The sequence below is a fragment of the Lissotriton helveticus genome, chromosome 7 (genome assembly GCF_964261635.1).
Source record: "Lissotriton helveticus chromosome 7, aLisHel1.1, whole genome shotgun sequence".
Classification (NCBI taxonomy): domain Eukaryota; kingdom Metazoa; phylum Chordata; class Amphibia; order Caudata; family Salamandridae; genus Lissotriton; species Lissotriton helveticus.
In genome coordinates, this window is record NC_136068.1 from 1,620,516,847 (window position 1) to 1,620,542,725 (window position 25,879).

The 25,879-nt window shown below is 45.1% G+C and overlaps 1 protein-coding gene across 3 annotated transcripts in view; it reads left to right on the forward strand.

Moving 5' to 3' along the window:
• SHANK1 (SH3 and multiple ankyrin repeat domains 1) overlaps positions 1-25,879 on the forward strand; it is a 1,403,433-nt gene that overhangs the window by 1,084,542 nt on the left and 293,012 nt on the right. For all 3 annotated transcript variants that reach the window (XM_078655298.1, XM_078655300.1, XM_078655299.1), the window contains one exon: positions 21,140-21,220. In XM_078655298.1, the coding sequence (XP_078511424.1) occupies positions 21,140-21,220 (81 nt within the window). The remainder of the gene's footprint in view (positions 1-21,139; positions 21,221-25,879) is intronic.

Consider the following 25,879-nt stretch of genomic DNA (forward strand, 5'->3'; position numbering starts at 1 on the left):
CACTGACTGCAGGGTGGTTTCCATCGCCTTCAAAGGCATCGCCATTGCGAAGATTGATGTTGAGACCTCTATCCCCAACAGCTAAGAGACAGTGAATGACTCGGTCACCAGTACCGACGTCGAGGGATCCTTCGACGTCGGGGGAAAATCAAGAGGTGGAAAATCGGAATCCAATATCTAAAAGGATGATGTCAAGGAGGGCTTCATCCATCATGGGCCTGAGGGTAGTTCAAATTATGCCAGAGGGTTCCCCGACTCAAGAACAGCATACACCACCGATCAATCTATCCCCGAGATGGCTGAGGAGTGTGAAGGAGTGGAGAGTGCCAACACGTAGTCCGGGGGCTGACTACTCTCAAATATATTTTCCCTCTCGTGCTTCTGATAGGCAAGTGCGCCCACCTACAGCAGTCACAAGGTCGCATCGGAGATCTCTCAACTACAAAGAGACATTGATTACTTTCATCTCTGTGGTGCTTCCAGTCTAGATCCCAACAGTCACATACGCCAAGACCTCAAGAGCCGACACAGGTCTATATCATGGTCTACCAATTCTTCCAGGTCTTTGGTGGCAAACTATTCTCCTACCTTATCGTCTACTCCTCCCACCAGTAGATTACATCATGACATTTAACGAGATCCTTCATAGAGGGGCTACGAAACTCAACATTGAGATGCCTTCCTCGACTCCATCAATGCCTGTCATATTCGAGACCCTCCATCATAGGTTCCACCAGACCTCTGCTCCCTTTGGTTCCTGGGCTACTCGAACCAATGCCACATACCTTTCTCACTCCTGCGTCAATTGGAGCAGCGCCGCCATGCATAATCAAGGAATGCAGATCCCCAGAACACGATCTAGAGTTCCTAAGACTGATCCTCCTTCAGATTCTGTCATAGTGTCCGCAGCAAGGAAAGCGCACATGGGGGGCTTCCTCCTCTGCAGTCCCTCCTGATAAAGACAGCAAATCCATGGACTCCATCGATAAGAGGATGTGTAACACCTCTGCCTCTTACATGAAAGTTGCCAGCGCTTCCGCACTCTTGGGTCAATATGACCATTCATTGTGGGATTCACTTTCAAGGTATACTGACAAATTACCTAAAGAAGATGATCTCAGCAGGATTTTAAAGAGATCCTGCTTGAAGGAGGGCTCGTAGCGAACCAGATCATAAGTGCAGCAGCTAATACATCAGATCTGGCAGCTCATGGCTATTCACATGGCATCTGTACTAGGCAATCCTCCTGGCTGAGACTCGCGGGCTTAAAACCGAAAGCCCAACACAGAATTCTTAACCTTTCCTACAGTGGAACCTCTCTTTTTGACTCTCATGCAAACGATGAGATGTCCAGAATGAAGTCAGAACTGAACACCTTGAAAGCTATTGGTCTGGAGAAAAGGAAGGACTTCAGACGTCAATATCGTCTTTATGACCACTGCTGATACTAGCAGAGGGTTCAACCCACTCACTGGTCATTGCACCAAAGTCATGCGAGATCACACTATCATCAGTGTCAACCTGGATGAGGATGAGGGGCCTCTAACAAACAATCCCTTCAGCAAAACAACAGCCGAAAACAGTGAGTGCTTGCTTCCCCCAGCTCTGTTACCCACTCCGGTGGGGGGAAGTATAATGTTTCACTTGGAAGAGTGGCACAAAATAACACAGGACAACTGTGTGCTCAATATAGTGCGGAATGGGTGCTCAATCAGATTCAAATCCTCATCACCTGCTGTATCCCATGGGAGATCTTTAGTACATCAGCTAAAGCTGCTTCGAGCAGAGGTCTCCATCTTGTTACAAAAATAGTCCATCAAAAAAGTTCCCAGGCTACAACATCGACAGGGGATTTTTTCCTGTTACTTCTTGGTTCTAAAGAAAGGTCCAAACAAGGAGTACAGGTCTTTACTTGATCTCAGACTCTTTTGTTCTCAGCGAGAGATTAAGGATGTTGGCACTACACCAAATTGTTCCACAAATCCATCAAGGAGAATGGATGTGCTCCATAGACCTTCAGGATGCTTATTTTCACATTCCAATTTCTCGAAAGCACCTGAAGTTTTTATGATTCAAGATAGAGTCAGAGTACTTCCAGTACAAAGTTTTACCTTTCGGACTCAAATCAGCTCCCCTCCCTTTTTCAAAAAAGGGGTGGTGGTAGCGGCCTTCCTGCGAAAGCAAAAGATCTTCGTCTATTCTTATCTATACGACTGGCTCCTCAAGAGTGCCTCTCCCAGTCTGCTGCAAGAACATCTGATATACTACATTCAACTTAATTGGGTCTGTGCGTCAACTTCAAGAAGTCTATTCTCAATCCAACTCAGAGGATCCACTACTTGGCCACAACCCTGGAGTCCGCAAATGCAAGAGTGTGTCCTTCAAGGGAAAGACTATCTTCAATACTCCACAAATGTCGTACTATCCTCCACAGACCTCATCTCACGGCCAGACAGGTATCCTCTCTGCTGGGCTCGATGGCATCTTGCATATTCATTGTTCCCAAATGCCAGGCTACAGATGAGACTGTTACAACAGGCATTAGAGGATCAGTAGTCTCAAGTCTCCAACCGCTAGGAGGATATCATAACTATTCCTCACGCAGTCAAAGTCTCAATAAGATGGTGGATGCATAGTCCTCATTTGTTGAACGGAGTCTCATTCCACCAGGAACTCCCCAAACAAACACTCATCACACATGCATCCCTCCAAGGCTGTGGAGCTCACATGGGAACTCTTCAGATTCAGGGGATGTGGTCAGACAAGGAGAAAACCTACCACATCAACATGTTGGAACTAAGAGCTGTACATCTGGCTTTCAAAGCTTTCTTTCCCTCCATGAAGTCAAGTTCCCTTTTTGTTCAGACGGACAATTCCACAACTATGTACTACCTGAACAAACAGGGAGGGACAAGATCCAGACCGCTAACTCTGGACGCTCAAGCGATTCGGACATGGCTACTGGCAAGGAACATGTCCATATCAGCAATTCACCTCTCAGGTACCCTCAACGTGCACGCGGACAACCATTTTTCAGAGATCGGGTTACCCAGACATCTATCTATTTGCAGATGCGGCAAATGCAAAATGCCACACCTTCACATCCAGGTACCCTCAACCAGGTTCCAGAGGGAATGCGTTTTGATCGATTGGTCAGAGAAATTAATATACTCTTTTCCACCAGTCCCTCTCATGCCACTGGTGATCAACAAACTCTACAGATCCAGGACCAAGATGATCCTGATCACGCCAGAATGGCCTCACCAGTGATGGTATCCAGACCTTCTGCATCTTTCCAAGATGCCACACAGGAGATTGCAATATATCCGGATCTGTTAACCATGTTCGGAAGGAAGGTCTTTCATCCCAACCTTCCATCACTGAGATTGATAGCTTGGCTCCTGATTTCCTCCAATTTGGTAATCTAGGCCTCTTGCAGGACTGTATGCAGATTTTGAGAGCAGCGAGAAGGCCTTCTAAGAGGAAATAATACGCTTTCAAATGGAAGCATTTCCATCTGTGGTGTACAGCCAACTGACATAATCCCATTCTTGGAGGTTAATCAAACGATAGTTCTCCGGTAATTGCCAGTTTCCTTTCTTAAAGATAGGCGATATTAATGACCCTCTCCACGATTTCGGTATCAGCCCAGTTTGGACGACTTCATTGAAAACCTTTGTTAGATATGCAGCCCATAAGTCTGGATCTTCCTTGTAGCGAGTGAATGGGGTGCCATTGGGTGCTGGTGCTCTGTCTTTTTGTTTCTTTATTAAATTGGTCACTTGGCTTTCTGTGATATAGATTTCAACATCACATTCTAGGTCTGTATTAACCATCGTTTTCTGCTTGCCTTTTTGAATATTTGCTTTTGAAACAGGGTTTAGAATTTTTATAAGGAATGCAAACTATTCATGTTCAGTTAAGGCGGATTCTACCACAGATTTATTAGGCATGTAACGATAAAATCTGCAGACGGTTCTCCTATTAATTGGTCCAATAAGAATATAATAAGAGCAGCGCACATATCATCCTTGAGGTCTGTTTAGGTGGAATATATATATTGATTCATATTAGAAGTTTCAGGGTTTTTCCTCACTTGTTACTATATTTTAACTTTACTGCTTGGAAGTTAGAATTATTCATGGCTAGCTGCTCGTTTTCAACTTTCAGGTCAATCAGTATGAATATTGCCAAACTCCCACAGGGACGACCAAATTTATGATGTTTGATTGCAGGCACAAAGTATCTTTTATATCCTTGTAACAAAAAAGGGTCAATTTCCCATGTCTCGTGCAGTAATCTATACTAATATAATAAAGAGAGAGCCCAAACCTTTGAGGCGGGTAATCTCAGGAACCACAGCACCAATCACAACACCCAATACAGCGTTGGAAAGGGCAGTTGCAGCAGAAGGACATAGGCTATGCAGACGCCCACCATATACATTTAAAAGGTAAATGAACCGTGCCAGCAAAGTAGTCCCTTGTGGGCGTGTCTGCGTTGTGCTGTGGGCGTGTGCTGGGGGCATGATAAACGCTGGGGGCGTGTGGTACGTTCTGCCCTTCATGCCATGTCTCATATCGTGTGCTGTGGGCGTGTGCTGGGGGCGATGGCGTGTGCGGGGCGCGGGATTACAGAAAAAAAAAGCGAGCGTTGTGCCCAATATTTCATTGTTTTTTCTACCCAAGTTCTGTACATTCCAGCTCCGGGTGTCCACCCTGCTCCCTTTAAATACCCCTGCACCCCATAATCATAACCCACCCTTACTCCTTAAAATACCCCAACACCCTTAAACACTAACCCATCTTAACCCTATAAATATACCCTGTTCCCCAAAACCCAAACCTATCCCTAAACCCTAAAAATACCCCTGTACCCCAAAACCCAAACCTAGCCCTGAACCCTATAAATACCCCAGAACCCAAACCTACCCCTGAACCCTGAAAATACCCCTGTACCCCAAAACTCAAACCTAGCCCTGAACCATAAAAATAATCCTATACCCCAGAACCCAAACCTACCCCTGAACCCTAAAATACCCCTGTACTCCAAAACCCAAACCTACCCCTGAACCCTAAAATACCCCTGTACCCCAAAACCCATACCTAGCCCTGAACCCTTAAAATACCCCTGTACCCCAAAACCCAAACCTACCCCTGAACCCTAAAAATACCCCTGTACCCCAAAACCCAAACCTAGCCCTGAACCATAAAATAATCCTGTACCCCAAAACCCAAACCTACCCCTGATCCCTAAAATACCCCTGTACCCCAAAACCCAAACCTAGCCCTGAACCCTAAAAATACCCCTGTACCCCGAAACCCAAACCTACCCCTGAACCCTAAAAATACTCCTATACCCCAAAACCCAAACCTAGCCCTGAACCCTAAAAATACCCCTGTACCCCAAACCCCATACCTATCCCTAAACCCTAAAACTACCCCTGTACCCCATAACCCAAAACTATATCTGAACCCTTAAAATACCCAAACACTCCAAAACATATACCTCAGTACCCCAAAACATATACCCCTATACCCATACTTACCTTATCCAAACATTTTTTTTTAAAAAACATGCTTTTACCATTCATGCATTTACAACGAATTTCATTGTAAATGTATGCGTGGTAAAGCATATAAAATGTAATGCCATGCGTTATAATGGCATTGCGGAATCATGGTACTTTCGTAATGAAAGTATGCGGAGTGATGGTATTCGGAAAGAAAGTTGCGGAATAATGGGTGTTTACCCCCCTCGGTAAGTACATTGGTGGCACGGCGGCCCACATCTCCAGCAACATACTCATATTTTTTCACCACTGATTTGAAAAATGCACAGGTCTCTCTCATTGATGGCCAGCACCGACATACACTTTTAGACACACCTCCCGCTACAAGTTCTAGAATTGCGAACTTTAGAGCTGGGGAGCTACGTTCGAATCTCGGCATCAGCTCAACATCCTGTGATTCCAGGCAAATCGCTTTGTCTCCCCCTGCCTACCACAAATGAATGTGTTCTTCTGTAATGTAAATTGTGCTCATGGCATGTTATCAAGTTCGCGCTATATAATATTGCAAGGCAAAATAAAGTAGGGAAACTCGAGTTCATACACTACTGAACGCGCACTCTTATGTGCATCAGCAGTGCACTGTGAATCGGAGCGTTTCACAGGCCTGTCACAGATAAGAAATGCTATCAAAACGAAATCCTACAAAACAATATACTACTGGCCGGCAGCAATTCATACCCGGACAACGTCGGGACGGGCTGCTAGTATAATTTGAAAGAGGTTTGATAGTGTTTTTTATCTTTTTACATAAACCATTTATGTTCCATGAGCATATTCCTATTGTAAAAAGGTCCACATTCCGTTCTTCTGTTTTATCTTGTGATCTATTCTGTCATTGTTACCATGTAATGCTGTCAGAATCCATTTTTCGTTTATTCCTTTTATTTCTCCATCTTTTATTTCATCCATGGACTTTTCATCATAGCCATATATTTTACCCAGGGGATTTTTTAGTATAGAATAGACTAAATCGTCTTTTCTCCCTTTTGACCTTTTCATAGGGGTTTCTTATTTTATAGGCGGAGTTGGATAAACCTTTGGGGCTGGTTGACTGATTGTTATCCCCAAACTTCGAAAGACTTCTCATTCCTGTAGGATTTGATCCACTATGGAATCAGTATTTACAGTTAGCAGTGTTATTGGTTGTCTGCCTTCTGGGTTTTGTAAAAATCCTACCCACTCAATATATTCTGTTGTCAATTTTTCTAGTTATGGTACTGATTTCAACAGCCGAAGGATATTACCTCTATTCAAAGTATCATCGTTGCCGCGTGAGTCATATAATGGTGTAAGAGTAATTTGGGCAGTCCTTTTAGGAAACAACGATTCTCTCTTTTTATCCTCACAAGTTTGATATTCCTTACATATAATTTGTTTATCTTGACCATTTCTGATAATAACTAGATCATCCTTTCTAAGTTTATGCCCCATATCCTCGATCGCTTCTTTTAATATCGTTGAGTTAGTCACAGTTTCTTCTATCCGTTGTATTTGCGCAACTAGATTATCTTTTTGTTGTGTCAAATTCCAGCCTAGTCTCGGTGCATTATTTTGGTCTTGGTGAATTGCTCTCTGGACTACTTGACCAGCATACCTTTGTCCTTGATTTTGGTTCGTTAGTGAGATTTCAGGATCTACGGAGGTGAGGGATCTCATTTTTTCAATCAGGTTGCTTTGAATATCACACATAAGGCCCTTTGTTATTACACAACCATTTCCTTTTAGCCTATGTATTTCTTCTTTATTTTGGGCTTTCTTCCCCTCTAGTTTTACTACCTCAGCTTGTTGATCAGTATTATCTGTTAATATAGTTGTATTGGTCGGGAGTGGTTTTAAGTCTGCTAGATGTTTCCCAGGCTTTATAAAGATATCATAATATTTTTCATGTTTGTCCAATAATTTTGGAGACTGACTCCCGGATACATCACAATTTTGTTTTCCTGGCTTCTCTTGGTTTTGTCCTTCTTTTGTCATGTCAGCAGGTATTTCCAGTTTGGAATATGCTTTTACTGCATTTTCCTTTTTTGCCTTATTTCTTGCTTTACGTTGTTTTTTCCTTTGTCTCGTAATTTCAAAGGCTATTAGATCTTCATTGTGCATTCCTTCTTTATTTAACTGTACTGGGAAATCAGGCAGTATATCTGTACTGTTTAACCTATTTGTTTTTTCTTGTGTCTTCTGCATTATTTCTGAGTTCAATTTGGTCACGACATTAGAATCTATTATGTCACCAATTTGTTTAATTTTTTCCCCTTCTACAGAAGCAGATGGATTTTTGTCAGAGTAGCCCATCTCCTCTTTTTGATCTTCATGTTTTTATACACTGAGTAACACAGCTCCTCTTTTTGATCAGAATACGTTTTGCGCACAATGTCTTTAACATCTTCCAATATGGTGTTTACTACATCCGGGATAGTTGCCAGTTTGTTTATTATGGGTGCGCATGTGCAATCGAAATAATTTGAGGCTGCTTCTTTTTGAGCTTTGTTTATTAGGTTGTTTAACTCAGCTAATTTGTGATCGAATCCGGCGACTGCATTGGCCATGACTCGAAGTATTTCAATTTGAGTATCCATTTTATTCGACTGATATGTCAGTGCTTCTAAAGTTAGTGTTAAGGTTTGATGAACTATATCCCATATAGATCCTAGATCTTGATTGTCTACATTTTTTGCATTTCGATCAATGTGTATTTTGCTATTTCTAACAGAGGTGTTAATGTCAGCCTGGCGAATATCTTGATTATCTGTTAGAGTTTTCGATTTAGCCGAGTTATTATGTTTACCGATGTGTTCAGATTGGAATACCATTTGCTCATTACTTCCCTGATATTTTTCCTTGATACTCGTTGTTTTGAACTGGTTAGGAGTGTCACAATCTTGATTTTCATAACTCAATTCCATGTTTATTTCTCCACTCTTTCTTATTGGCATAGTTGTCACCAATGCAGAGTTCATTATATCATTAGTTTGGGTTTGCTTTTCTTGTATGTCTTCGTCTGCATTATTATGCTTGTGATTTAGTGACTTACTATAAAATGTGTATGCATTGGCTAGTTCAGTTTTTTTCCTTATTTCGACTTTAACTTCTATTGGTATTGGAACGCCTGCAGTCAATGGGCTCATAGACTTACCGAATTGTGATAACTCTTGTATTGATGTTTCCATCCCATTCTTAACCGTATCCCTTCCTTTCGTTTGAGTTAGCAATACTGGGCTTTGTAATTCCAAATCCACTCTTTGTTCAATTATTTGGCCCTCGAGATCTTCATTTTGCGTACTGCTGACATAGTCGCACTCCTGCTCTGAACCAACTATTAGTATATTTGTTTTAAAGATGTTAGTTGGCTTGATTGGAATCTGTAACTGTTTTGTTTCTACATCTTATTCCACTGACATAAGTGCTCCTGTTGGATCTCTCATAAAATTGGATTTCTGTGGTATTTGTGTAGATTTTTCGAACATCTGTGCTATTGGCGAAATTAAAGTTTGATTTGATCCCTTTATCTGTGCTTTAGCTTTTTTGAGAACCTTGGTGCTTGCGTTTTACGTGCTCGTCTTGTAGGGGGGCCCAGTGTTCTTTCCTTCCCTGAGCGCATTCCCAGTGTCTACCTTGTTTGTTCGTGTTGAGGTCAGTTATATCTTAGTACTTTGTACTACTGGTGTATTGCCGATATACGCGTGTATGTCACAATATAATCGACAATTATATCAACACTAGGGATGATAATGGAAAACAACTTGAGTATTAGACAGCTCAGCTCGGCACTATCCGTGTTCTCCAAGTTCATGTATGACTACAACTTTTCAAATTTCAATTTTAAATTTTCCGTTTTAGCTTTCAATTTCCATGTTTACACAAGTAGTGCATAAATTACACCTTATTTTACACAGCTTATTTACAATCCTTATTTGCACAGCCCTGCCACAATTCTGGCGCTCAGTTTACCCCGCAACCCCCGCCACACCACAAGCCTCGCTAACAGCTTTGTTCCATTTCAAGCTCAAATGGGGGACAACCAAGCCGCTTCTGCGGGGGCAAGTGGGGCAAGGGGGGGAGAAGAAGAGATATGGTGCAATGCTATAACTCCCTCAGTGGCTTGAAAAAAACAAAAGGGAATTGATTAAATGCAAATGGCAATTGGCAGGTCGGCATAGGTTGCCACAGTTGCCACAGGTTGCCACAGATGTTTTGCCGTGCTGGAGTAAATTTCATATCCTCTGGCAAATAATTAATGACCGCCCTATACTGAAAGGGTCTCGTTGGCGGTCCAACAGTTCTCCAACAATATATTTTTTACGTAGTTCCCCACTCCCACTGTCGTATTAGATAAAATAAATTACTGGCCCCTTCCTTCTTAAAGGGATTTTCACTCTCAACAGCTTTTAAGCGCGGTTTATCAGTGCCACTATCGCTTCACCAACACCACTCCGCCGAAATCGATGCAGCCCCCAGCAGCACTGAGGACCCTGCCCCCTACCATACAGAGGATCTCTCAATGGATGGATCTGGCGGCTCTCAGCCGCAGCTGCCGTGACCTGCAAACCGTTTGCGGCTCTGCTCCAGCCGCTCCTGCCGCAGCCCTGGCTCTGTCACTTCGCCACAATCGCGGTCAGCTCATAGGCTCGCATGCTCAGGCTCAGGCAGGCTGGGTGAGCTTTGCTGCCCCACACGCACCATGCCGCAGCCTCAAGCCACAAGCTGGCCCCTCCAAGTCCGGCGAAAGTCCACAAGAGTTCAAACTGCTGAACCGCTGCTGAGAGCTATTGAGCCCCCCAGGCAAACTCTGCACCCCCCTCGGGGGCTGTTGACACCGGGCGGCATTTCTTTTCGGGCGCAGCGTTTCACAAATTAACTCCGCGGCTGCAGCTGCTCTCAGGTTTCCCCTCACTCGCCTCGCCGCACTGTAACTCTCTACTGTGGTTCCCCAATGAAAAAAAGCAAAGTTTGGCTGCATATGTGTGTTGATATATGCACAATATATATATATATATATATATATATATATATATATGTATATATATTGATGTATGTTTTACGGGACTAGTCCTTAGTTGTTGGTTAAACATGCATTAATAATTTGTATGCATACATATATTTTTTTGTATATGCTACGGGGTCCCCGCACATAAGCGGGAGTATTCAGTGATGATGACTTTGATGAGTGTACCCCTGGAAAAGAACTAGGATTACACGTAAGTAATTTATCCATCTTCAACATCCTCTGGGATACACAGTCAGTGTATAAAAATCCCATCTTCAACAGTCACAGCTGCAGCCCTATCTAGGAGCTTTGCTCAACACTCAAATATGTCGAGCCTATCCAAATGCAGCCAGGATCTAAAATTTCCAAACAGTGTTGCCACAGTTCCAAAGCAATAAGTATCTCAAAAGTCAGAACTTTCATGCAACTACTGGGGAAGGTGGCATCATGCATTGCGATAGTACCTCATGCAAGATTAAACATGAGTCCTATACAGGAATGCTTAGCACGTCAGTGGAATCAATCACAGGGTCAACTACAAGATCTAGTGTTGGCAGACAGCCTCACCCATTGCACTCTACAGTGGTGGAACACACAAAACTTATCAAAGAGGCGGTCCTTCGTCAACCCTGTCCCACAGATTGTACACATCCCTGACTAGGTGGGGTTCCCATTTACAAAATCTAAACAGTTCGAGGTCTCTGCGACATCAGACATCAGAAACCAGAATCTTAACACATCAGCTACCTAGAGCTTCAAGCTGTTCACCTAGTGATGAGAGCATTTCTACCACACCTTACAGGAAAAGTTGTCCTAGTCCAGACGGACAATATGACATCCATGCACTATATACAAAACAGGGGGGGAACACTCTCTACAACTGTCAAACCTCTCTCAGACCATTTGACATTGGGCAATACATCACAAAATACAACTGCTAGCAGAACACCTTCCTGGGACAGACAATGACTTAGCCGACTTCCTCAGCAGGATTCGACATCAAGTAGACAAGTGGGAATTCCACCCTCAAGTCCTCTTTCCATACTTCCACAGGTGGGGCTTTCCATAAGTAGAATTCTTTGTGACAGGAGAGAACACAAAATGCCAACATTTCGTTTCCAGGTTCCCATGCTCTCTATCCAAAGGCAATGCCCTAAAGATGAATTGGTCAGGAATATTTGCCTATGCTTCTCTGCCTCGCCCTCTTATTCCATTTCTGGTTTGGAAACTCAGACAGATGTCTCTCACCCTCATTCTAGTGGCTCCCACATGGGCTCGTCAACCATGGTTCTCCACACTACTAGAACTTTCAGTAGTTCCACAGGAGAAGGTTCTCTTCACCTCAAACCTTCTCACTCAGAACATGGAGAAATTAGACATCCAAACCCCAAAGAGCACAACTTAGCAATTTGGCTCCTGAAGTCATAGAGTTTGGATATCTGAACCTACCACAAGATTGCTTGACAATTCTTTAGGAAGCAAGAACACCTACCACTAGAGCGTGCTATGTAGCTAAGTGGAAAATGTTTGTTATATATTGTAATAAGCAAACTATTTACCCATTAAATGTATCTACACAACAGATTGTTTGTGATCTCTTGCATCTACAACGTTCAGGCCTAACCTACACCTCGATACGCTTACACCTTGCAGCTCTGGCTGCCTATCTTCAAAACAGGTAACACTTAGGGGCGCTAGGTGGCGCATGAGCAGAATGGACGCCATTGTGTAAGGCTCCCGCAGTTCGGTGCTTCTATCCGATAATTATCCTTGTCCCAGAGACGTGATATGCCGAGAAAATACGGGAAAAAGTGCAGCCTAACCAGCGAAGAGCAATCAGTGCAAGTTTCAAGTCGGCCCGAGGCGAACTTAGGTGACTATCAACATAAGACAACTTCGGCCGGACCGCGCTGCTGGTGCTCCTGGTACTGCTGCAGGGCTGTGGCAAGTACGCAATCATCGCGGCTCCCACAAGGTGTGCAGGCCGAGTTGGTGTGATGGCGGCGGCGGCTGAGCGCTCTCTGCAGAGAAGCGCCCTTATTTAATCTCCGAGCTGAAAAACAAACATTGTGGAGCTGTTGCTGAGCTGAGGCGAGTACGCAACCATCGCGTCTCCCACGATAGGCGCAGGCCAAAGCAGGGTGATGGCGGTGGGGGCTGAGCGCTGAATGCTTTCTGCGGAGAAGAGCCCCGGTCTGAAATCCGAGCGGAGAAATAAGCATTGGTGAGCTGAGAGACTGTTGAAAATGTTGTGCTTGAGCGGATTGGGCAGCCAATAGCATCCTGAGCTGCGGCGTCCCTACAGAGCAGGCGGATGGCAGAGCGGCATAGACTGGTAGATCAAGAATAAACGACTCACTGCAGGTGTGTTACTACCACGTCGGGTGTGTGTTGAACACAATACAACACTTGTTTGGTGATGCCTGGTTGGGTAGCCTGAATGATTGGCGTCTGTGAGGACATGCAATAAAACGGCACCGCGCTGCCTCGACCAGGGGCTAAAAGTCAGAGACGGGGCTCGGGGTTGACATATTGGGAGTAATGGAGGGCCAGAGAAAGCTCTCTGCTTGCACCAGCACAACAGAGGTGAGCGGTACTCGTGGCCCAGCCAAGGGTTCAGGGGCAGTAAACTTTGTCACAGGCCGTGCTGTGGCTCCGAGTCCCACAGCTGGGTGATCACGTAGCACTGCTATATACATTGCAAGAAAGAGCAGAGGATCAGGTTGAGATACCCAGATGGACCAGCATACTGCCACGGCCCCCTCATCAAATCGCGAAACATAAGCTAATACAGACACATGTACTAAGATGGGGAAGCCGGATGCACGCCAGCCGCGGCTCACATTTGACGCCAAAAAAATCCACTCTGCAGCAACTGGCGGAGGCTGACACTGATGCTGAAGGACCACAGCAGGAACCACAAACAACGCCAGACAAGATGGACAAGATGACAACCCGAATGGACGCGATAGCTCGGAAAATTGAGGGTCCCGATACACGTATAAAAGATGCAAAACAACGGATCTCATAAGTAGAGGATGCTATGACCCAGGTACAAAGTGCATCAACACAGATAGAAAAGCTCTTAAAGGTTATAGCGGCCAAGAACGAGGACATAGAAGCGAGAAGCAGAAGGAACAATATTCGCATATTAGGTATTCCGGAGAGTACAAACACGGGAAAAATGGAGGAGTATATCGAGAAGTCGCTGGGGACGGTGGTGGGTTTAGACCGGTTATCTCCTCACTTCATCGTTGAAAGAGCTCATCGCTCCCTTGGACTGCGACCTACCCCTGGTAACACTCCCAGACCTATTATTGCGCGTCTATTGAATTATAGGGACAGAGATGTGGGTCTGCGGGTGGCCAGGGAGAAAAGACAATTGCATTACGATGGGGTGCCCTTCACCATGTACCTGGATTTTACAATGCATGTCCAAGAGGAGCGTTGCAAGTTTCTCGCAGTAAAACAAAAGTTGAAACAAGCTCAAATTGACTATGCCCTGCTCTATCCCGCTCGCCTCCAGAGGACCCAAACGTTTTTCACGAAGCCTCAGCAGGTTGAAGAACTTCTAAAGCAACTTAAGAAATAAAAGAGCGGCACCTACAACAGAGGAATCGCTAAGGGCAACATCATTGGACGTGGAGTGAAAGATATCAAAGAAAATAACTTATCGCTGATACTGTTTCATCACGCACCATGAACACAGCAATGTCTGCATTGCAGCAGATGACTGTAGAACGAGACACCATGCACTTGGGAAGCACGACCTCGATGATGACGCAGATGTCAGATGGGACACAAAAACAATAGGCAGACGGACACTCTCGAAGCCTATTCAGGGACTTGATTAACAACGCAAGCTACCTGGACTGGCGAGAAGTACCCGTGGGCCACGCAGCTACGTTATCCCACACGGGTGCACCCCACTTTTTTCTGTTAGTGTGTTTGTTTCTACTTGTTTTATTTTTTTCAGAACTGCTCTGTGATGGAGCAGAGACATCTATTGCCACAGTTAAGTTCTGGGGTACTAGGGAGGGGGGAGGATGGAGGACAACTGGCATAATTGGGATGCTTCAGTAGGAGGGGGAGGTAGGGGAAAGGGTAGTTGAATGTTGCAACAGGAATAACATGTGGCATACTCATAAGAATTATAACTCTCTCGATACACACATGCGGTACTATACAACTTCACATCGTATTCATTATTGTAAAATAGATTGGTGTAATGACGATGGAGGATAAATCCATACTGAGGGTGATGTCTTGGAATATCAGGGGCCTTGGTGATCCGAGAAAACACAGGCAGGTCCTAGCCTATCTCAACAGAAAGCAGATACAAGTGGCCCTACTCCAAGAGACACACCTTAATCCACGGGCTCCGGTAACGTTTGCAAGTAGATGGGCGAGCTGTAGGCTCTTCTCCTCATACTCATCATATACGTGTGGCACAGCCATACTAATCAAAAAGCAGACACCCTTTGAACTGGCAGGTGTGATAGAGGACCCACAAAGAAGATATGTCATAGCATGGGGGCGACTTGGAAGGGACTCGGTCACAATAGCAAATTGTTATGGCCCTAATATGGACACTCACACCAAGTTCATTTACAACGCTATGGGGGAAAATACTGAGTGTGGGATCCACTCATATAATCTAGGGTGGTGATTTTAACATAGCCCTTAATCCAGCTCAGGATAGGTCTAGTGCTGCTATGCACCATTATAACAATTCCCAAGGGGTATTGAGGGGAATACTGGAGAAGGGTGGCTTAATTGACAGCTGGCGTTACACACACCCACAGACACAGGAGGAAACACACTTTACGTCACATACAGGAACATGGGCACATATCGACTATTGTCTGCTGTCAAGCGGGCTGGGGCTCACCATATGTAATGTTATACACCCAGCCAGGACTTTTTTGGATCATTGCCCTGTGAAATTATCACTTACTTCGCCAGGATACGACAAACCCAGATCTATCTGGAGACTGCAACCGAATGCACTACTAGACACAGTTTTTCAAGCTGAATTGGGCGATGAAATAAAGGATTTTTTCTTCAGAAATAAAGGGTCAGTAGTCAGCGTTGAGGTAATATCGGAAGCTTTTAAAGTCACAATCAGGGGGTACTGCATCTCAAAGAGTTTCGGGGTGCTCAGGGACATACAGGGAACAATCAGGAAACTGGATCAGGAGCTGAAAGAGCTGGAGGGGCGAATGGGACGAAGTGACACAGGGCAGGTGCAGAAAGATTTTCGAGAGAAGCTATCAGAGTATGAAGATGCCGCATCGAGGGAGGTGAAATTTAAGGGGCGTTACTGGGTGGCCCGTAGGTATGGCAAAGGGGAACGGCCGGGCAGAGCATTGGCCGAAGTGACCAGATGTCCGCGTTTCTCAACACATATATTGGAGATTGAAGGGCCTGGAGAGGTGATACAGCGTGATTCCCTCAACATACTTGAAACGTACACCACAGACTATAGACTGCTATATACTTCACAGCGACGGAGACTGGTGAATCTAGACGGTTTCATGGGGGATGTGGCACTCGGGTGGCTCAGCGACACACAGAGAGAATTCCTGGGCCTCCCTTTCGAGTTAGATGAAATCTGGGAAGCAATAATGCAATTGAAAAAATGGAAAGACACCAGGGTCAGACGGGATACCCGCTGAATTTTATAAAAGCTATAAGATATAATGGCATCAGTTCTTAAAGAAATATATGAGGAATCCCTGGAAGTTGGGATACTCCCCCCTCGATGAGGGAGGCGTTGGTTACATCTCTCCTGAAGCCTGGAAAGTCCCTTAGGTCGTGCGACTCCTACCGACCATTGTCACTGATCAATTGCGACACAAAGATTTTGGCTAAAGTAATGGCTAATCGGTTAACACTTCTGATGGACAAAGTCATACTCCCTGACCAGTCAGTATTAGTCCCGGGTAGAGCAACTACCCATAATCTCCGCACCCTTTTCTCACTGATCAGGACGGTGGCACCTGAGTTCCAACTTGCCGCGTTTTTTTGGGATGCCACCAAGGCTTCCACTCTGTGGAGTGGGACTATCTCTTTGGGGTGTTGCAGCGTATGGGCTTCCCGCTCCTTTATATATCTTGAATCAGATTATTGTACCACCAACCCCACTGCCAAGATATTGATAAATGGCCATTTGTCTTCCCAGTTTTCCATTTCGAGGGGTACTCGGCAGGGATGTCCGCTGTCTCCACTCCTATTCGCCATTGCGATTGAACCGTTGGTCTCTAGGCTCCGTCAGTACCACCAAGATAAGGAGTTTTGCTGCTGTCTGTGTCAGATTCTGATCTCGCTTTATGGAGATGATATGGCACTGTATGTTAGAGATCCCCAACAGAACATAAATCTTCTATTACGGGAGTTCATAGTGTTTGGTAGGCTGTCTGGCATAATTATTAATTGGGGTAAGTCTCAGGTCTTCCCTCTCACTCTGGCGGTCCCTAAGTTTCAACTTGACATACGATGCGGACATACGATATCTAGGTATACAGGTGACCAGAGATAGAGAAGACACGATACGGCTCAATTATGGTACAGCTATTAGACGACTGGCCAGTAATATCATGTGCTGGATATCCCTGCCTCTCTCACTGGCAGGTCGAGCATCCCTCATAAAAATGATTATACTCCTGCAGTTTCTATACTTATTCCTAAATATACCTTACCACCCTGGGTCTTACTTTTTTAAAACCCTACGCACTGAATTATTCAGATTACTTTGGGGAGGGAAGCAGCCAAGAATTAAATGGTCCATACTCACGAGGCCGTACGATCAAGGTGGTTTTGATATCCCAGATTTTGAGGTCTATTTATGAGCGCGCAGGTGCTCTATGCCTATTATTGGATACACCCCCCTCGGTATATGCTGCAGGTGGCTGCGGAGGATTGGCTCGCAGGCCCTATACCATTGAATGGCATTATACACGGCCCTATTCGCACCCTGCGACACCACCCACCGCGGTCAACTGCACGGTTGATGCACAGAACCGAATTGTTGAGCTTGTTGCCTCGCCCCTCCTGTACTCCTCTAGGCTCCCACTATCTTACCACCCCTGTATATCGCTACTGCAAGAAAAGGGATTTCTTAATTTATGTAAACGCACTCACATCGCTACATGGGGAGACCTCTTCCATGAAGGTATATTCCGCTCCATTGATCATCTTTTCCAAGGGATACAGCCCACTCCTCTGGACATGTTCCTATACGTGCGCCTGCGACAGGGGATACGGTCGGTTGTCCCAGACTTCCCACGGGAACCCCCGAATCTTAGCCCATTACACCAAATGCTGGGGTCTATTGATGGAAAATACTTAGTGTCAGGCCTATACAGTTGCATGTGCGCACAACAGGAGGGAGTCACTAGCTCGGCCCACACACATTGGGAGGAAGAACTGGGACGAGAGATAGCTGATAATCAATGGCAATACTGTTGTCTCCGAACCGGACAGATTTCTGCCAGTTGCAGACTGCGGGTTGTCCACTATAAATTCCTGCAGTGCCTTTACTACACACCTGTCAAGAAATACAGATTTCATCTTACGGATAACGATAGGTGCTAGAGGTGCGTTAGGCCTGGGGCAGGATTTATGCATCTGGCGTGGGAGTGTCTGAGAGTGCAGGAGTTTTGCGAGCAGGTCTTCGGGGCAATTGAGAAAATGAGAGACAGCACACTAGAGGGGGATCCCTTGATGGCACATTTTTGGCTATAGAGCGCAGGAACCCAAGTCATACAGGAAATTTCTTGCCATATCTCTGCTACTAGCCAAGCGCAGGGTGGCCTGCAGATGGTGTAGGAGTCGTGCCCTAATGTTTAAGGATTGGCTGGCAGATTTAGTATATTGTCAGGAACAAACGACCACATATGCTAATTCCGAGAACCTCCAGACCACGGGATATATGGGGCCCTCTTCAAGGATATCTCCTCTCGGGAACTCCGAACGAGACAGATTCCACACCCTGAGATGCTATATGATTGATATGTGACATTTTATGCTGGTTTTCTCCTCAGCATCACGCATATACAATGTTGCTGTGGTTCTCGCTTGCAGATGGGCGGGATGGGCTCTGTAGGAGATATGGATGGGATAACACTGTATGCTAATAGTAAGCTGCCTCTGGTGACCAAGTATGTTATCGGTCCACCGTCTAGATATTTATGATATGTACTGAATATATGCTGTGCAGAGGGACTTCATTTAACGTCTTGATTATACGACGATGTAACGGAGAGTTAAACATGAGACACTCAAAGCTTACTGCATGTTTATTAAGCTGTAATGTTATTTTGTATGACAAAATCATAAATAAAAGGTTTTTTATAAAAACAACACAAAAAAACAGGTAACACTTAACTTTATTCAAAGCACTAGTAATTAAAGCTTTCATGGAAGGCCTTAAAAGAGCGATACCACTAAAAGTTCCACCACCACCTGATTAGAAACTTAATATTGTTTTAAGAAGACTATGGGTCCACCTTTTGAACCATTACATAACTGTCTCTTCCAATTTCTCTCTTGGAATGTTGCCTTTTTGATTGCCATTACATGACTGAAATGTGTAAGTAAGCTTAAGCCATTAACATTAGAAGAACCATTCTTCCAATTCCATATAGAGATTGGGGTGGTTCTTCATACCAACCCAAAGTTCCTTCCAAAAGTAATCTCAGCTTTTATTATTAACCAGTCAGTTGAGCTACCTGTTTTCTTCCCTCAACTGGAGTCTGTAGCAAAAAGAGATCTTCCTACATTAGATGTCAAGAGCATAAATGTATTATATTGACAGAACAAAAGATTTTTGCAAAACAAAACATCTATGTTTTGCTTTTGCTCCCCCTCATAAAGGGAAACCTATCTCAAAATATGGCATTTCTTGGTGGATTGTTAAATGTATCCATACATTGCTATATTAAAGCTAAAAGAACTGTCTATACCTCCTAGAGCCCATTCTACTCATAAAATAGGAACATCTATGGCCATTTTAGGTAGCATTTCTATAGGTGACATCTGCAACATCTGCAAAGCAGCTACTTGGTCTACACAACACTCATTTACCAAACATTATTGTGTGGATGTGTCAAGCTAATGTAGGACAGGCAGTGCTAAAACACTTTTTCAGATACCTGCGGCAGCCACTGGTTAGCCACAGCTTTCGGAGAGCACTACTATATAGTCTATGCAGAGCATGTGTATTTACAGCACACATGTCTCGAACAGATTATGTTACTTATCCTGTAAGCATCTGTTCTTGGCATGTATAGCTCTAGATTCACATGCGCCCTACCTCCTCCCCGTACACCTATGGTTGTTGCAGTTCTTATTTACATCACACATGCATGAACATCTCTCTACTACAATCAGCAAGTAATCCCTGGTTATCCAGTGGTGTGTGTTCCTGCTCCACAATCGCGGCCCCACCTGCGATTGGGGAGCTGGTTTACACTACAAACAGGCACAGGGAATAGGAAAACGTCTTTCCTTCCGCCCTCTGTCTGTTTTACAAAAACAACCCCCTCTTCTCCCTCCCCCAGGACGCAATGGTTACGTCCGTGGCACAGCAGCACCGCAGCTGAGGACATAACCATAATTTCCATGGCACCCAAGGGGTTTAAAGGCTTCCCTAGATATGAATCCTTGACTGGTGGCACTTTTCATACTTCTTAACCAACTAATAGAAAATACAGCTACCTATTGCAGCAGAGTATATATCAGAAACTCTCACGGATGTTGCTTTGTGGCTCATTTATGCACATTGTGCATACAATGACTTCAGAGTGACTATTGAGAGCCCCTTTGGAAACAGCGCCTCTGTTCCATTAGCCAGGTAGCTAGGTTAGCTAGGTGTCAGCTACATCAAAGGCCTTGACTCCTGTTTGTCACAGAGTGGGCAGAAATTCCACCCTTCTGCTTAGGCTAAAATTGCTCTGCAGGATGAAGGCGAGTTCATAAGTACCAATCAAGCTTCTGCAGGGAACTATTATCAACTATCTTACCAAAATGTCATCAGGGAAAATGTCCCGAACCACGTGCCCTTAAATGCAGTGTTTAATAATAAACGTAAATCCAGACATTATTTTTTCAGGCTAGAAACAGTACAACATTCCAAAACTGTTAAAACTTGATTTAAGCCTTTCGATCGCAGTTTTTACATTAGTTTGAGCAGTTTAAGACAACTGTGGACTGCTATTAAATAGATACAAAAACTGCAAGCATATTGTGTTGAGAAAGGGTAATAACGTATTCTAGAGCATCAGGCTGGACTGTCTGTTACCTGCGCTAGCGAAATGTCACCATACTTAATTGCACTTTAAAAGTTTACTTGTGGTCTTGCAGAGCTGGCTACAGCTTCTGTCGTACACCATGTGTTAAACTTGCAGATGTTGGGTGGTTTGTTTTGGGTTGAAAGGAAATAGGTTGGCTTTATTATTGTGCAGTGGGTATGCTGGGTGTATGTCAGTTTTTAAAGAGTTGCAATATCTGATTCCCAAATGCATTTTGGCATAACACCTGTATGCGCATCCAGTTATCTGTCCTGTTTTCTCTAATTACAGCTCCCCAGCAGAACCGGCGTGTCACCCCTCCTGCAATTTCGTTGCGTTCCAAGTCTATGACCTCTGAGCTTGAAGAAATGGGTAAATGTCAGTTTGTTAATTCTGTTCTAATGTATGTGTCTCTCTTTGCTTTGTTTCAAATGCACAAATTAGTATTTCATTTAGCATTTCTTTCTTCCATCTCTTGGCACGAAAAACATGCATTCGTGGAATGTGTTTCTACAGATACACATGCTGTCCATACTCTTCTGCCATCTCGTGTTGGTCTCGGACATTTGCAACTTGTTTTTCTTCAAAAAAGTCTTTCGAGTCACAAGGTATAGTGACTCCTCCTGTGAGTGGTAATGCGCATGGGCATCAACTCCATTGTTAATTATTTTCTTCCGCCGCTGGGTTCAGACGTGTATTGCTAACTGTCCACCCCATGCGATGCTCGTCGTGGGGCATTTTGGTTCTTTCACGCCCTTTGGCAAGAGAGAATCACGTTATGCAGCCATGTCATCTTACGTGGTTCCACGTGTGGGATCTCTGTGACGCCCCGTTCGGGGTTTCACACCTCCTGGGCACTTCCTATGAGCATTTGTCCGTGAGGCTGCTCAGACCTTGATAGAAAAGACTCCCTTTCAGTACTGTCTGCAGTGCCATTTGAAGTACTGGTGGGTAGATCACCAACCTCTTCTTGTCGCTGGAACATGACGTCCCTCCTCCTCCATCGTCTCTACCACCTCCTATTCCTCCTCCTCCACTACCACTACCACATAGGCACCGCTGCCACCGTCACCAAGGGAGCCCCCACACTCGTTTTATGGGAGGGCAGTCCTGTGGACCCCTCTTTGACCAGGAGCCCCTGGTTGATTCCTGGAATTATTAAGGCGTGGTTCCCCCAGGTGACAGTGATTCAGTTCTGTAGCTACAAAGCTCTGCCCTCCTATTGACACCTCCTTTTACCATGACGTTATCCATAGAGCAGCCACCCTGCCCATGCTTAAGGGCACGTTAGAGTCTGCCCAGGACACTTTTAATGACACTGTGAAGGCCATAGTGATTACTCAGAGGGTGTGTAAAAAATACAAACCCTCCCTGTCAGACCCACCTTACATTCGAGGTCAGCTCCCACCAGGCTCGTTGCTTGTTCATACTGCATGTAAATAAACGAAAGTCAAGGGACTGGAGATGCTTCGCTGCCCAACAAGGAGAGTGAAATTATTCACGCAGTGGGTAAACAGGTGGCCACTCAATCGCCAACTCCGTTTGTTTACTCTCCAGTTATGACAAGGTTCACTGGGATGAGATGGAGGATTGGAGCCAACTCCTCCTCCAGGATCAGTATAGGCAGAGGGCCCTTCAGTTAGTTGCAGAGGGTCAGAAAATCTCCAACACCACCATTAGGTGTTCAGTAGAAGCGGTGGACAGCTGTCCTGTCCCTGGCTTTTCAGATTTTGGGAGGATACTGATCTGTCTTCTCCGATACTAATTTCTGGCTTTACTTCACCCAGTCTAAACGTTTTTCAAATTTATCTCAGGCAAACTCCAGATTCAGCTGCTCTTTAGAACGGCACAGAACCAGATCAACATCCTGAGGATCAGGAGGGAAACCACAAAAACTCTGTTTCTCTGGCTTTAAGCTAGAAATCCAGCAGCATCTGTTGAACCTGCCCTTTGATGGGGAATTTCTCTTTGGGCCGCAGGTTGAGCAGATACTAGAAAAGATCAAGAAGGACATGTACACAGCTAAGACAATTGGGGCTTTTTAGTCCCCATCGTCACACAGCTTCTTTCGTAAGTCCCAGTTTCGTTACAGTGCCAAAGCCACCTCCCCAGAGGCTTCCACCTCATATCAGTTGCAGCAGCTGCTCTAACAACCTTCCCGAGGTTACTCTAGGAGTGTCTATAAAGGAAATAAATTAAAATTCTGATAGATACATCTGCCAGTGGATTCCTCACCTTGTGAATGTCCCCCTGCGTCAGCAACGTTCGGAAAACTAATAAGGAGTCGGTGACGTCAGCCGGAGTTGCGCGCGATGCCGCGCTCCTGTGACGTCGTCCACGCCGGCGTGCTACAAAAGAGGTTCTTTTTATACTGTATCTACCAGAAAAAGCGAAGGTAAGTAACTTGTTCGGCAGGTACATAGGGGTTACCGTAAAAGGTGTGGTGCCCACCAAACAGTGACTCCCTCTCCCTTCCCCCAGACCACATAACACCTGTCAGGGATTGACTACAGGGGTTCCTCACTCGCTGGAAAATCATCACCTCAGATCAATGGTTCATTTCCAGTGTAGAGTAAGGATACTAATTGGGACTCACTGCTCCATATCACCAAAATATTCCCCCGCAAACACTCTCTCACCACAGAACATCAGCGCCTCCTCCAGAGGAAGTAAAGAAGCTCCTACTCAAAGGAGCGTTAGAGCCTGTACTGCAGCAGCAAAGGAGTTTACTCTCTGCACTTTCGAATCCCCAAGAAAGATGGGTACCTCAGACCCATACTCGACTTCAGACCCCTCATCAAGTATATCTTTTTGGAGCACTTCCACATGGTCACTCTCCAGGACGTCAGTCCTCTGTTACAACAAGGCTACTTCATGACCGCTCTTGACCTGACGGATGCCTATTTCCACATTCCGATCCACCCTGCACAGATTCAAAACCTCAGGTTTGTGGTAAGTGGGCAGCACTTCCATTTCAAAGTTTGGTCCTTTTGGGTAATTATCACCCCCAGAGTTTTTATAAAGTGCCTTGCAGTGGTGGCTGCTCATCTCCGGAGAAGCTCCATCCATATCTACTCATACTTCGAAGACTGGCTGATAAACAGTGCAAGCAGACATCCCAAATCACCTTAGATTTGTAAATCCCACCTCCAACCCTTTCAGATCCAGTCCTTTCTAGGTACAATTGTCAATACAGTCACTGAGAGCCCTTATCCAAGCTCTGCATGGGTTCAAGCCTTCCGGCTCCTGCTGTTTCTTTTTCAGCCAAAGCGCTGCTTAACAGTCAGAACAATACTGGGCCTCCTCTGCATGATGGCTTCCTGAATCACCATCGTTCCCCACACTCAATTACATATCATTCACTTCAAGAGCGTCTGGCGGCACAATGGTCACAACCGGTGAGTCACTGGGAAGATTTAATGTTGAGTTTGGCGAGCATCCATCGCTCTCCACAGTGGTGAAACAGCGACAATCTTTTAAACAGCAGGACTTTTCTAGACCCAGTTCCCCAGGTGGCCATTACCACGGACGCCTCTCTCATGGGCTGTGGGGTGCACTTGCTGGATATGACTGATCAGGGCCGCTGGACAACCCTTCAACAAAGCATCAACATCAATTATCTTGAATTACTAGCAGTTCAATTCGCTATGAAAGCCTTTTTCTGCCACATACAGCACAAAACAGTCCTGATCAAAACAGACAACATGACTGCCATGTACTACCTTAGGAAACAAGGAGCCACACATTCTCCCCAGCTCTTGACCTTAGCGCAGAGCATTTGGCGTTGGGCAATCCACCACAGAGTTCATCCGTTAACAGAGTACCTTCTGAGAGTGGACAGCGACTTTACATACTTCAGCAGGATGCAACAAGTCCACTTTGAGAACTTGATGCCGAAGTCCTGTTCCCGAACTTCCAGAGTTGGGGCTTTCCGGGCGTGGAGCTGTTCTCAGCTGCCAAAAAGTCCAAATGCCCAAGCTTCGCCTCTAGGTTTCCGCACCCACAATCCATCGGCAGTGCGCTATGGATTTGCTTACACTTTTCTCCTTCTCCCACTACTTCTGTATGTAGTACAAAGTCTACGGAAAACCTCCCTCACATTCATCCTGGTGGTTCCCATATGGGCCAGACAACAATGGCACACAACCCTTCTTGAGTTGTCAGTAGTCCCTCACAAGATGCTCCCCAACTGGCCTGATTTTCCCACTCAACACCAGGGCACAGTCAGGCACCCCAATCCCAAGCAGCTCAACTTTTTGATTTTGTTTTGCATTTGACTTATGAATGTATGTCCATCCTCAAAGAGGCACACCATCCTGTACTCAAGCCTACTATGCTGCAAATTGAAAGAGGTTTGTTTACTACTGCCTACCCGAACACATAGAGCCACTAAATCCAACAGTGCAGGATATTGCTTGCTACCTGTTTCATTAACAAAACGTATGCCTCGCTTATGCACCCATTTGCTTACATTTGGCTACAGGTGCAGCATACCTACAGAACAGGGAAATGTCTTCACTATTCAGAGTCTACGTCATTAAAGACTTTATGGAAGGACTCAAGAGGGTTATCAACCCTAGATTACCCCCAACCTGTGTCTGGAATCTCAAAGTAGTCTTCACTAGGCTCATTGGTTCGCGGTTCACCGTTTGAGCCCCTACATTCTTGCCCAATCCAGTGCCAATCTTGGAAAGTAGCATTTCTAGATGCAATCACTTGTGATCGAGCTTCAAGCTCTCACGCTGGAAGTTCCCCTTTTCCAAGTTCAAGCTGACAGAGTAGTCCTTAGAAGTAACCCAACGTTTCTACCCAAGTTGGTCTCTCTTTTCCCCCTCAAACAGACAGTTGAGTTGCAGTGTTATTCCCACACCCGGACTCAGTAGCAGAGAGAGCCCTTCACACATATATTTACCTGTGAACAGGTGTCAGAAGTTATGGTCAAAATTAAATCTGGCTCTCCTGCTGATTCTCTCTCCCCCCAGATCTGTAGGAAAATAGCCTCACGGCTGACACCGAGGTTAACAGTGAATT